General features: G+C 34.2%; 1 protein-coding gene across 1 annotated transcript; it reads right to left on the bottom strand.

Moving 5' to 3' along the window:
- Window positions 1-3,518: 3,518 nt before the first annotated feature.
- LOC125679125 (uncharacterized) lies at window positions 3,519-9,430 on the bottom strand. The gene is made up of 5 exons (XM_048918091.2): window positions 9,130-9,430; window positions 7,107-7,228; window positions 4,451-4,615; window positions 4,037-4,083; window positions 3,519-3,611 (listed from the first exon to the last, which is right to left on the bottom strand). Exons 1-5 carry the CDS (start codon window positions 9,174-9,176, stop codon window positions 3,558-3,560), a joined length of 435 nt encoding a protein of 144 aa, XP_048774048.1. The 5' UTR covers window positions 9,177-9,430; the 3' UTR covers window positions 3,519-3,557.
- Window positions 9,431-14,047: the final 4,617 nt, after the last annotated feature.

Genomic DNA, 14,047 nt, shown 5'->3' with positions numbered 1-14,047 from the left:
TCTTCATATATACCAAATAATATTGTTGTTCTGTCAAAAGATAAAGATATTCTAAACTTGTATAAAAGCCACTCTTCAATATCATTCCAAATCTCCTTTACTAAATAACACTCGACAAATAGATGTTCAATTGATTCAATTTCATTATTGCAGAAACAACATGTTGGGGATTCTTTAATCTTAAGTTTATATAGATATGAATTTGTGAGAAATATTCTATGTAAAATTTGGAACTGTAACCAATATAATGAAGAATTAAAAACAAATTATATAAAATCCAAAGGAATTGACCCATAAATGTCATTATTTAACATTTGGGCCGAAGTGTCGTTGGGCCGAAGTGTTGTGGACACGCAATAATAATGGGTGATGTTAGCAAAATGAAAAATATGGGCCGAAGTGTCTCATACCAAAAAAATGAGGGCCGAAGTGTCTTGGGCCGAAATTTCTTTGGGCCGAAGTGTCTCAAAAATGTGGGCCGAAGTGTCCAATTTTTTGGACCGAAACGTTTGGGCCGAAGTGTCTTTGGGCCGAAACGTCCGACTACCATTTTCATTATAACTGGTCATGCTAGTTGTGGAAATACTTACAAATATGATTAAAAATCCCCAGAGCGTTCCACGGTTTGGTAGGTAATTTTTCATGGAAATCCAAAACCATGAACGTAAAACTGACAATGCTCCAAATAACATTTGTTTTTCAACAGCACATCTCTGGAATGACCTTCCAGATGACATCAAGAAATCAACATCTCTTGAAAGTTTCAAAACACGTCTTAAAACTATTTTTTTTTTAGATTCTAACATGTATAAACTGTATTTTTAATTATCAACCTCACCCCCAGCCCATTTTAGCTATCGATCTTAAAGACCCCCCCCCCCCCCCAAAAAAAAAAAACCCACACCGTACGGTTGCTCCACGGATCACTGAATGTGGGCGGAGCTTATCCATGGTCAATGTTATTTACCTGGAATTTACCTGGCCAAGAGATCAGTTGTTGTGTATATTTTAATGATATACACAGAAAATTTCTCAGGTTATTACAAATTATGCTTAGTGTCTTGATTTGTGCAAAAAAAAAAATAATTAAAATGTCTACCTACATGCATACCGCATTTCTATTTCCCGTAAACCTTCAAACTTGGTCATATTTATGTATTGCAAATGACAGGTTTAGCCCATTTCTAAACCTTTGCTTTTTAAAACTTCTAATTAAATTCTTATATATCGTATATAAATAATTTCCGAAATATAATATTACCCGGCGTTTCCGGGCACTTCCTGGTGTCCTGGGAGTTCGCGGTGTCGTGGGTGTAGTAGGTAAACTATCCATGTTTCGAGAGAATGAATAAATCCAAGTAGATCTGTGTACATGTACAACCAAATGAAGAATGATCAAGATATCCCTCAATATGGGCCGTCTGTAGGGTTTCTGTAGCTGTAGTGTTTGCGTAATGGTGGTATCCCAAACAGAAGCTGACACGAAGTCCCCCCCTCCTCTCTCTCTCTCTTTAGGGTTTCTGTGGACGTAGTGTTTGTGTAACGATGGCATCCCAAACAGAAGCTGACACGAAGTAGACACCCCTCCTCTCTCTCTCTCTCTCTTTAGGGTTTCTGTGGACGTAGTGTTTGTGTAACGATGGTATCCCAAACAGAAGCTGACACATAGCTAGTCTACCCCCCCCCCTTTCTCTCTCTCCCTTACTCTCAATCATTGACTAAATGAGTAATTATTGTCATACGTATGCAACACTATTGCCATGCCATATTATTTCATCTATATTACTGCTACAGTTTTACACATTTCTCTCTCTCTCTCTCTTTATAAATATAAAACCCTGATAAATTATAAATATCTCAGTAACTCTCTCTCTCTCTCTAAATATAAAGCCGTGATAAATTATAAATAGAAATATCTCAATAACTTATTTATGCTTTTTTACTATTTTTTGATTTCTGATTGTGTAATTTATAATCCATGTGGTATCTCAAACAGAAGCATTTTTTAAACTACTGTAACAGTTTTACGCATGGGCAATATAACTATTAAAACTCATGTATACTGTGGCTTTCCTCGAGATCTGAAGACTGCCGGTCATCATTAGCCATGATTGTTATCAAAACATCTTTCTCAGGTAGCTGTAGACCACGGTCTCTGCAAACGTCAATCAACCTAAGCTCTATTGTTAAAAGTTTGATTGACCAGCGGCTTATCATTGATCACGACACAGGTAAAATTTGGGGGCGTTAACTTAAAGTTGGGTCTTTAATTATAATGATTTTACAGATATAAGATTTTATGTCATACTGTCATTTAATTGTTTTCTGGTTGCATCCATTTTCTTACTCTTGTAAAGCGCCTTAGAGTAATTTGTTTTATATAATGCGTTATATAAATTTAGTTATTTTTATCATATCACGGTTTCTAAGCGAGATTTGTGTATTCCATGTAAATAAAAATACTGAAGGTTAATTTTTTTAAATTATAAAAAAAACAACAACACATGAAATATCATTAAAATACAAAGAGGGGGAATGGGACCTGTGCGTCTAATTGATCAAGATATAAGGCTCATGTCGGGTGTGACCGGTCAACAGAGGATGCTTACTCCTCCTAGGCGGCTGATTCAACCTCTGATATGCACAGGACTCCGTGTTTTCCAAACTCTTAATTTTGTATTCCTTTTAAGAGTTATGAAATTGATCATTGATCATTATCTTCACCTTTTCGTAAATGCAAAATTGAGACCACGTGGCTATTTTTTGTAACTTGAATGAATTGTAGCTATTTTACTGTCATTATTTTATCGATGCTTACGAAGTTATGTACTTAGAGATCCTAGATAATTTAAAAGATAAAGGATAAGTAATTGTCTGAGGTTTAAATACAAGTTCTTGCACTTTAAGCTATGAAAAATTGTTTAGTTGTGTAAGTCATGTCAATTTGTAAGCGGAGTTGTAGGGGGAAAATGGCATAAACCCTAGAATTATCAAGTTATGTGTGGAGTTTTTCAAATATGTTCTTCTGCTAGAATGTTAATGTAGTGTCATATTTTGACAAAAATGATCGATTTTAAGAGTACAGTATATAATATGTTCGAATAGAAAAATACAATCCAGGCAATGTGTTAACTTACCAGTGTCTATTTAGGAGTTATGAGATTGATGACTATTCGTTATCTTCACTTTTCATACGTATGTAGACATGAATTATTGCGCATTGATTGTTATAGAGACACAATATACGTTTATGCATAAGTTTTTTAATATTTAGTGTACTTCTGTAGTTTTTGAAAAATAATTTTCAATCCTAGAAGCATCTGGTGCAAATCTACATAAAATCAACTCCCATCAGTACTTTCAGTACTTTGATTTCCTTTTGTCACCCTGAATAGATCATTTGCTTTATTTTGCTTAAAGGTCTAATTAAACATCCCAGACTGTAGTTCATGAAAACACCATATATATGTGTTCCAAGATCATAACGAATAAAACAAAAACAAAAAATATTTCTAAAACAGATTTGTGCATGTTTTTATTTTCGTAACTATGTTCACTCAGCCGTGACCGCTATGACCGTGACCGTGAAGGTGCTCTGTAGCTTGAAACAACTGTCGAAAAAAGAAAAGGAACATGTAGATTAAGTTTTTCTTCTGAATTCTGTAAAATAGCTTATTTTCGTGCGGCAAAATTACGTCGCTCGAGAATAACACATTTTTATTAGATTGAAGTTTTTCCTGTTCATGGGCGATTTGTACAAAAACAACGAAAATTATAGGTAGTCACAAAAGTTTATGCTTAGAAAGAGATTTTTACATTTCCAATGTTTTTGACTTTGATATCTGTACAAATTTGTAATGATGGCCATTTCCTCATCAATACGCTGTGTAGTTGTGAACAATGTGCGTATGAATCTTGAGAAGTTTTGTATGTCTGTTTCAACGACTGAGAATTTTGACGGAAATGGAAGTAGAATATAAGATAGGAAATCGTATGTGATAAGTCTTATAATTTGAAGATAATGTAAGGCACTCACCTTCACCCAATAGTCCACAAATTCTTGGCGCGTGACAGATCCATCCGCTAGAAAGTTAAATATTTAAAAACTGTGAAAATCGTAAGATAAAATGCTAAGTAATGTGGACTTCTAATGCAAATGACTAGATGACTAGATGATCTCCTGTTACATACATAAAAATAACATTAAGAAAGATAACATATATACACAAAATAAATCATCCAATAGTGTGGTCGACCCCTATTGCATACACATGTGTAAAAAAAAAAAAAGACTAGCATAAAATATTGCCTGCCCACAAAAAAGGGTGGGTAGCAACAACAAATCAAGGCCCAAAAACATCCGCCATTTAAATGAATATTAATTCTATACCCTGGCACCTATCGGCTTCCGTAGATTTCTAATTCTAAAAGATGAAGGTCGTGAACTTACAGTCAGCGTCCAGTTTAGCGTAGTACATATCATAATCATGATGATCTAAATGGTGGTCACCAGACACATCGTAGTCATCGTAGAGCGCATGTGCAAAATCATGGAGTTCAGGAACTGAAGTTGTCACATACGTGGTATATTCATGGCGGGAAACACGTCCATCACCTATTTTATAGTGTGAATGAAGCAGTAAAAGGCACATTTATGCACGACTTTTATAATATGTAATTTTCGTCGTCCTACATGTATAATGGCTATATAAACAACACCATTTTGCATTCGGCGCTGGGATACTGTATTCTTTCTCTTGATTATTTCTCTTCCTTATTTTCATTTTTAAAAACCTTTATCTCTTCATTATTTTTATCTAAAACAATTCTCTTCATTTTTTTTTTAATTCTCCCTCTCTCTCTCTTTCTTAATTATATTTATATAACTGAAAAATTGTTGAGTGTGGCGGAAAACATCAAATCAAATCAAATCATTATATTTATAAAAATATTACATGGTAAGATAGTAAACCTTTTTATTCGTATTACCTTGGTAAAAATGTAACTCATGATATCATTTCCATCATTTATTCATTATACATGTATATCCATTATGTTTTGTACGCATTGACAGATATCCACACATGTACACACAATTGCGCGCGCGCTCGCGCGTGTGTGTTAAACATGTACTCGTAAAACGGTCCGGAAATATGGAAGCGGAGTGATATTGGAGGTTAACCCCTCGGATATTTTGAAATTTTGGATGATTCTCGCTAACTATGATATAGTAACCGCGTTCAGCGGAACATTTTGGATGTTAACTATGCAACGACAGGGGTATTGATTTTTTTCACCGCTTCGACAGCGGGCAAGGCGAGTTCATTTCCAGTTGGTTTTTTTATTTTTTACAAAAAGGTTCCATTGTCTGATTAAATCTAGGAAGGCATAATAAGAGTTTCTTAAAGGGGCAGGGACACAATTTGAGCTGAAAATTTTCAAATTTTATTTTCCCCTTTTTTACTGTTTACAATACTTAACTAAAGTATTTCTAAAGGTCAACCAAAATTTGAATACCAATTGTTGAGTTACAAGTGAGATACAGCACTCACAATTCTTTGTTATGTAAACAAGGCTCGTGCCATGTTTTTGTTTACATATAGATTGCTTAATAGCAAATAGCATGTTTAAACCAAAATGAGATGTGTCAAACACTAGAACTATTTGATTGTGTTCAGAAATTAACTTATGAATTGAAAAAAGTCTTCTGTAAACGAAACTTTTACCAGTATATTTAACCTATGTAAACAAAAGCATGGCACGAGCCTTGTTTACATAACAAAGAATTGTGAGCTCTGTATCTCCCACGTACCTTGACAACTGACACGCAAATTTTTCTTGACCATTAGAAATACCTTATAGGTAAGCATTCTAAACATTAAAAATGAAAACATAAAATTTGAAAATTTTCCACTCAAATCGTGTCCATGTCCCTTTAAACTAACAACAAAGTAGATGTATGCCTTGCAGTTTTTGCGAACACCCCCGCCCGCCCAATTTGAGAATCTGGCTAAAAAAAAACAACAACAAAAAGTCACCTGATTTGCGTCGAGACCTTGGATGATGAAGAACGTGTTTTCGTAACATGTTAAAGTTTAGGACCATTAGTTGTTTGGACTTCAGCTTCTATTGCAAGATCTCGACGCATATCGGGTTTTTTTGGGGGGTTTTTTTTTTTTGGTTTTGGTTTTTTTGTTGTTTTTTTTTTTTGTTGTTGTCGAATTGCTCAAATTGGGCGGAGCTGTTTGCGAAAACTCCGAGGCATACATCTACTTTGTCATTAGTTTAAAGGGACATGGACACGATTTGAACAGAAAATTTTCAAATTAAGTTTTAAGAAACCCTTGCCATGTCTTCCTTCCGTGCAGTAATAGATTTAATCAGACAATGAATCTTTTTTGTAAAATATTGGAAATGAACTCGTCTTGTCCGCTGCCGAAGCGGTGAAAAATCAACACCCCGGTCTTTGCATAGTTAACACCCCAAATGTTCCGTTGGACGCGGTGATAGTGCCCTTTCATTTTTATTCCGAGCATAATTATAAAGATAAAAATGTTATGTATTCCAGAGGTACGTCACTTCGGCAGTGTTCTCCACAGCTCTGGGTCGTCTGAAGTAAATTATTCAGCAACAACCCTCCCCACAAAACTTTTGCAATTGCTTTCTTTGAACCAGAGAATGATCCCGTGGGTATCCGGGTTAGAATAGGTCTTCAGTGCCCCCCCCTCCCGGATTCGGGTTAGAATAGGTCCTCAATCCCCCGGGGGATCCGGGTTAGAATAGGTCCTCAGTCACCCCCCCCCCCCCGGGGGGGGGGGGGGCGGGTTAGAACAGGTCCTTAGTACCCCTTGCTTGTCGTAAGAGGCGACTAAATTGGACGGTCCTTCGGATGATACTGCAAAAACCGAGGTCCCACGTCAAAGTAGGTGTGGCACGATAAAAATCCCTCGCTGATCAAAGGCCGTAAGCGCCGAGCATAGGCCAAAATTTTGCAGCCCTTCACCGGCAATGGTGACATCTCCATATGAGTGAACTATTTTTGAGAGGGACATTAAACAATATTCAATCAATCATGAACCAGAGAATGAATAATTCGGTGATTTTACCATCGGCATCGTATTTTTGAAACTCCTGTTCTAACTCCTGGCGTGAGAAAATGTGATCGTGGTTGAAGTCGGAACCATTGAAGAGAAGTTCAGCGGAGTGGTCGTATGGACGAAAGTCAACCCTGTTAAACAAATAAAGACATAAATTGTCACCACATCATCGCTACACCATCGCCGAACTGTTGATTTTATTTGATATTTACCTTTTCTTTTTAAAATTGTCTTGAAAACGTTAAATTTGAGCCCACCTCTGTGTTTTATAACCACGACAATGGAAAATACATGTGCCCAAATTTATATTAACGCAAGTAACCTTAACAAATCTCATTGTTGATAGTATTCTAGTACTGTAAAAATGCTTATTTACGTTGTTGGTTATTTAAGTACGCGTTTTACCCACATCCAACATACCCACGCGCGCTTATCAGTTACGTGACCGTGTAAGTAATGTAAATTTCTCTCACGCGTAAATAACCATTTTTACAGTATTTCATAGTGTTGAAAATTTACCCTTACGCGGCTTATACGTGTCGGTCAGACTACACTTTTTTCAAATGTGTATGATGTTTGGACACGACATGAAAACACGGCCTCGACCCCATTGTGGAGTGAAATGATAAGACAAATCGTTATCACGGAATTTTGAAAGCGAAAATTACCGGGATTACGTTAGTTCATTCGGGTCACTTCTGTATATCAGCTTGAAAAGATGACCCCTCCTGAAATTCGTGCATCTGTTGCGAGTGTTATGAATTTTACTGTTAATTTTGTTTTAACAGCATAAATAAATTCTATGTTCTTAACTGCATTATTTCAAATCCGAAAAACTAAATACATGTACAATATTTGCAGGGGACTATACTTTGCGACGAATGGTTTTCAGATTTTTTTTATTTTTTTTTTTATTTTTTTTTTAGAAATTGCAATGCAATGTTCATTTCATATGTTTTCTATATGTAATTTATTTTTCATCATAAACGATATAAGATAAGAACAATACCGGGAATTATATGGATTAAGTAAAAAAAACTGATGATTAAAAATAATTAAAGGGTCCAATTATAATTAGATAATTCTAAAAAGTTTAGGTAAGCTTTAAATAAATTTCAGCCTTAAATTCCATTTGCAGTTTGTTTTTTATCTCGATAAACACTCTTCTAATAGGTATAAAAGACAACAGAAGACAATATAAATTTCAGTAGCTAGGCAGTAAATATAAGTGTGAAATTCATTCATATTCAGGTGCTAAACGGTTGGTACTAATACAAAAACAGATGGGATGCAAAATTTTGTTATTAAGGTTATTAACTTTGATTATTTTATTTCATTGTACACGTACAAAAAATAACGCATATTTAATCATATCCATCCCTCCAACAAGAAGAAAATCAACAAATCAAACAAAACCTTTATGTTAAGTTTGTGAGAAAATGTCCGGAGTTTACACATCGATGAATTCTTCAAAAAGAATGTTTGATTCTTATAATTCCAATTCATTTACTTATTAACAATTGCAAAAAATTAAATAGTTTCCCCGCACTACGTTATTTGTTTTCAGGCGTGTATGAATACATCGCGTTTTTGGATTTATTGATGTGTAAACTATTGTTCAGCTTTATTTTTGTCCAATCAAAACAGTTGTAACAAATAACATTGAAATTATATATATATATATATATATATATATATATATATATATATATATTCTGAGATATGTGTACGCGTGTACAATGTAAACACAAATGTTACAAGTAATTTTAATCCATTCGACCTATTTGTTTTATAAATAACGTAGTTTACCTATGGAAATATCTAAGGCGGTGAACCCCCGGAAAGAACCAGGTACCCTCTAGAATGTTTTGGAAGGCTTTTTGCAAAAATTTTTGTCGATTCATACACGTGAAGAAATTTATCGTACCAGTCAAATTCAGTAACAAAAGAAGTCACAGACATGCCTTATTTTTGCGAAAATAAATCCTGCATCGTCTGCAATATTTAAAAATGCCAAAAAAAAAAAACTTACTGGACGGCATTAGCCACTCCGAATAAGACGACCGCAATCTGCCACATTCTAAATAGAATTAGATATGAAGAGTGTCATAAAAATTTTGGGTCACGTCCTTTTATGCAGTAGGCAGTAGATAAACATTTCTATTTATATCTCTGGTTAAATTTGTTTCTAGTGTATTATATTATGAAACATTTCATATTTTATGAGAGATCCACTAAATATGAACATTCCCTTCCGCACCAATCAGCCCCTGGTTAAATTCACGTCCTGAAAAACCAAACCCTCCAGCGCGCTAAAACGCTAGACCATTCCATGAAAGTTAAGAAAAGTCACTTTCAATAACAATGCACTTTTCAAAATGCCGTCACACGGTCTGCGCGTGGTCTTTGAGAAACGAAATGAGATATATTTATTTGACGCAAATTTAAGAGGGATGTTCATGGTATAAATGAATAACACACTAAAAATATTCAAGATAAAAATGTTCCGCGTCCAAGCTATGATAAATAACCTATGGACAATGCCTGGAATGTTCTTCATATTTATCTAAAATGACACAATATTTACATCATAATTAATAACATATTAGTAAATAATAATTTTTTAAAATTGCAATCGGTTGTCGTCATGCGTTAACAATTGAGCATCTTTTTTTTTTATTATTATTATTATTTCTTCTTGATAACTACTACTCCAATTCTTTTTGAATTTGGCATGAAGCATCTCTGGGACAAGGGAACATAAATTGTAAATTTCAGGACTCTTACACCCCTTGGACCTTAGGGGTGGGGCAAAATTGCCAAAAATTGACAAATTTTCAAACATCTTCTCTACAACCGCACATGTGTAAAAAAAAACCCAAAAAAAAACCAAAAAAAAAAAAAAAAAACCAACAACACAACACTTAAGCAACATCTGCTTTAGTGCTATTGATACTAAACTGGAACTAAACAGATATTTTGAAAAAGAAGGTAATACTTTTCCGAAATTGTTATTTTGATGGTGCCAGGCGTAGGGGATATGGTATCTGTGTGAGGCCAAAATGATAAAATATCAAATGTGTGAACAATAAAATATTTTTAACTTCTTGATAAGTACCATTCCAATTCTTTTCAGTTTTGGTATGAAATATCCTTGGAACAAGGGGGGGGGGGATAATTTCAGAACTCCTGCGCCCCTGGGGCCTAGGACAGAAACGGCAAAGATTGATCAATTTACAAAAAACTTCTCTACAACCACACATGTGTAGGAGAAACTAAATGCATACTGAATGGTGAAGAGCGGGGAGGCCTCTACCAAAATTGTAAATTTCATGATCCCCGGGGTAATGGTTCTGACCCCGGGGTATAGCCAAAACATAGTATTATATGATAAAAATGTGTAAAACATTTAAGGTAATATTCTTTAATGCTATTGATACTAAATTGAAACTAAATAGATACATATGCATATAGAAGTAGGTCGACCTTTACCAAAATTGTAAATTTTATGATCCCAGGGGGTAACAGTTTGGGTTCCAGGGTGGTTATTGTGATTATTGTCTTTATCATTTGAAAGGCTTCTCTATGTTTGCTGATAGGTATAAAAACTATCTGCAGATTTAGGAAAAGCAGGAAATGATACACAAAATTATGAATTTTGCAACCTTAGGGTTTGACTCTAGGACAGGTCCAAATTAGTCATATCGTGTTAATGTTACATACATGTCTTTCATCAGTATAGGTACTTTAAAGGAGATTTAAGTTTTTGTGCTATGCTGTTGATAAATATTAGAATTTATCTTAGATATGCAGAATAGGATTTCATAGTCATTAGGACTAGTGATACTTTTAACTAATGATCAGGTGACCGATAGAGCCTGTGAGCCTCTCGTTTCATTTCTACGACATGTAATCTGAAGTTTATTATTAGAAATATGCTAGAGTGCCTCAGTGACAATATTTTCGTAGTCTTTGGAGATCAGTTGTTTCAACGGGCTATTGGAATTCCAGTGGGCATGAATAGTGTTCCTTTATTAGTTGATTAGCTGACCTTTTTTCAATTTTTGCTTTCTTATGAAGCAGAATTTATTTCTATTATGAGAATAAAAAAGTGTGAGCAGCGGCCTTTAACTCGACATTTAAATACTACAATGACATCTTTTCTATTTACAATGTTCACTTCCATTCATAGATTCAATATATCCCAGTGAACTCGAATTAGAAGACACTGCAGAGTCATTTACATCTGCTTTATATTTGGATATTTTAATGAACAGAGACGTTGTCGGCAAACTAACAGCTTAATTGTATGACAAACTGATTCGATACGCGAGAGTAAGTTTTGCTTATGATTAATTTTCAAACCGAGAAAGGCTGCTATCAAATAAGTTGATGTTATAGGACTTTCAACAGTTAATTTACAGTCAGTATTTTGCAATTCATGGCCGATATAATGATCTTGTTTGTACGTACAACTTGTCTGACGTGTTTCATACCAATTGCTAGGCAGTTCTTAACATTACACACTGCTTTTCACAAGGCACCCGATCCCAGTTCTTTTGTTTCCAAAGTACGACTGTGTTTGTCCTACTTTCAGTTCTGTATTCTTTTGATATGTGAAATCCTCACGGGTAGCTGAAAATCATCGCTAACCTAATAAGCTCTCATGTACCGCAACAGTAATTGTAAGATATTTAAACGATGCGCAAATAAATTAAACAATATCATTATCAGACGGACTTGTGCAGAACTCATAAATTCACCATTTCATTTCAATGAACAATCAAGATTAATCAAAGATTATATTAAGTTTATTCGATTACATAACATTTATAGTTATATCTTCACTCACACAATTCATTCATACATTAACAATACATTTAAGTAATTAAAAATATAATCAAAGTATCACCAGAACTTAAACCTAAAACCACCCAAATGTAATAGGGCTGGGTAAAGGGGAGTAACTCTAATTAAGTTAATAATCCCGTTATGAGAACATTTTATTGAATGTAAACAGGATTGAAGACCATGTTGTGAACTGAGTTAAATTACTCACTTGTTCACTATGGTTAACCTATGATACACTTAAATATTTATTAAGTTCAAATCACCAACATGTGGACGTACAGTTCAATTACTGCATAGTCCACTATGGTTAACCTATTTCCATATGTAAATAAACAGGGCCGTAAGTAGGGTTCTAAATCAGGGGAGGCAGGGGATTGGGGGCCGCCGATTGACTTTACGACTGAAAATGACACTTTTTAAATCCCAATTTATCATGTTTGTGTTTCATTTGTACTATGTAAAGAATCGTAATATGGTGTCAAAGACAAAGGTGCTTGTCTTCATTTTAAACATATATCCTATAATATAACATTTATATAATTTTATTTTCTTTTTTGCCAAAAAATCAGACGAGGCAGTTGCCTCGTCTGCCTCATCGGCAGTTACGGCCCTGATAAAAACTAAACCACTCGTGCATATCACAGTTTATTGACTGTCTTGATATACATATGGTTGATTCCTAACTTATTTATTAATAAATTCCAGAAGGAAAAATATCATTAAAATATAACTAAAAATTTAGTAAAAATATATGAATTGACATTTAACTTATCCAAAAATAATTCTCAATCAAAAATGCTTAAATTTCCAATCATTTCCAAAATTCATAAACTTGCGAAAAATTTACTAAATGAATAACTACTCACGGAAATAACAACTTGCAGTTAAATCACCGCATCAGTCGTTATATTCCGATCATTTAAATAAATAAAATCTAATCCTAAAGATAAAATAGATAAATAAATTTAAAAAAAAAAAAAAAAAAAAAAAAAATTAATTTGGAACAACGAAACGTACCAACTATTCTCAATAGACCAAAGGTGAAAAGGTAAAGTCTCTCACCAAAGCTGCGGTATTTATTCTAATTACCAAACGATCAAAAGATCAGCGGGAAATATCGATTATCGATCATGTGACTAAATCACGATACCTGATAGGATCACTATTTAAAAAATCGCTTTTGCTTAGGTGGCCTATCGGATGATATAAAGACATCAATCGATAACCGATAAATTTATCATTTACATCACTTTTTCGTTCATAATAAGTAACATAAAATAGAATAAATTTACAGTCAAAACATTCAATGTCTAAATACTAAACAGCTTTCACTCAATCATTTCAACAATACACCATGTTAATTCAAGTATTACCGACACCAAATCACCAATATTTAATAATAAATTTATCGATTACACATCAGTCGCGTGCTAAACCGGAAACGAGCAGACAGAAAAACATGTGGTTACATACGTGATACAGACTTCAACATACAGTTTCTCCGGCCGTATCACTCAGGTAACACATTAATACTTGGATCAAACATGCTTATACATCAACTACAACTAAATAATACCATTCATATCATTAATCAAGACGTAATAAAAAAAAAAATGAACATGTATTCGTGCACAGTCCGAATTTCCTCGACATTGTTTACATACATACTTATATTCTACCACTAGCTTTCTAGGGTTCTACGCCATATCGTAACTCAAAAATATTAAGTAAAATAGATTGTTAACATCTAATCTAGTTAATCATAAATACTGGATGTATGAAAACTGCATCAACCCGCTCCAGATCACCACAATGTACAATAACATATTACAGTCATTGACTCTATTCAATAGAAAAATCAACCCGCTCCAAGTATATACAAAAATAGTGAAATATTACAGTCATTGATTCAGTAAGGTTTATCTACCACTGTTATGGATGAAACAATAAGTTACACTGCGTCATATAACATTACTGTAATGAACTAAAAAGAAGGAGGGGGGGGGGGGTACATTCATTACAATATGGAATGTATGAGATTGATCGCTGTTTGCTGTCTTCACTTTTACATTTTGGTTATAAGCATATAATGATCAGCT

Source organism: Ostrea edulis, chromosome 2, assembly GCF_947568905.1.
Source record: "Ostrea edulis chromosome 2, xbOstEdul1.1, whole genome shotgun sequence".
NCBI lineage: Eukaryota > Metazoa > Mollusca > Bivalvia > Ostreida > Ostreidae > Ostrea > Ostrea edulis.
Note: the sequence above shows the minus strand (reverse complement) of the source record. Positions and strands in the feature narration are given on the sequence as shown.

Coding starts and splice junctions, on each gene's coding strand:
- LOC125679125 (XM_048918091.2), bottom strand. CDS start 9,176: ATGTGGCAGATTGCGGTCGTCTTATTCGGAGTGGCTAATGCCGTCCA. Junction 4,616..7,106: donor TCAAAAATACGATGCCGATG/GTAAAATCACCG, acceptor ACTATAAAATAG/GTGATGGACGTGTTTCCCGC. Junction 4,084..4,450: donor CGCTAAACTGGACGCTGACT/GTAAGTTCACGA, acceptor TTAACTTTCTAG/CGGATGGATCTGTCACGCGC.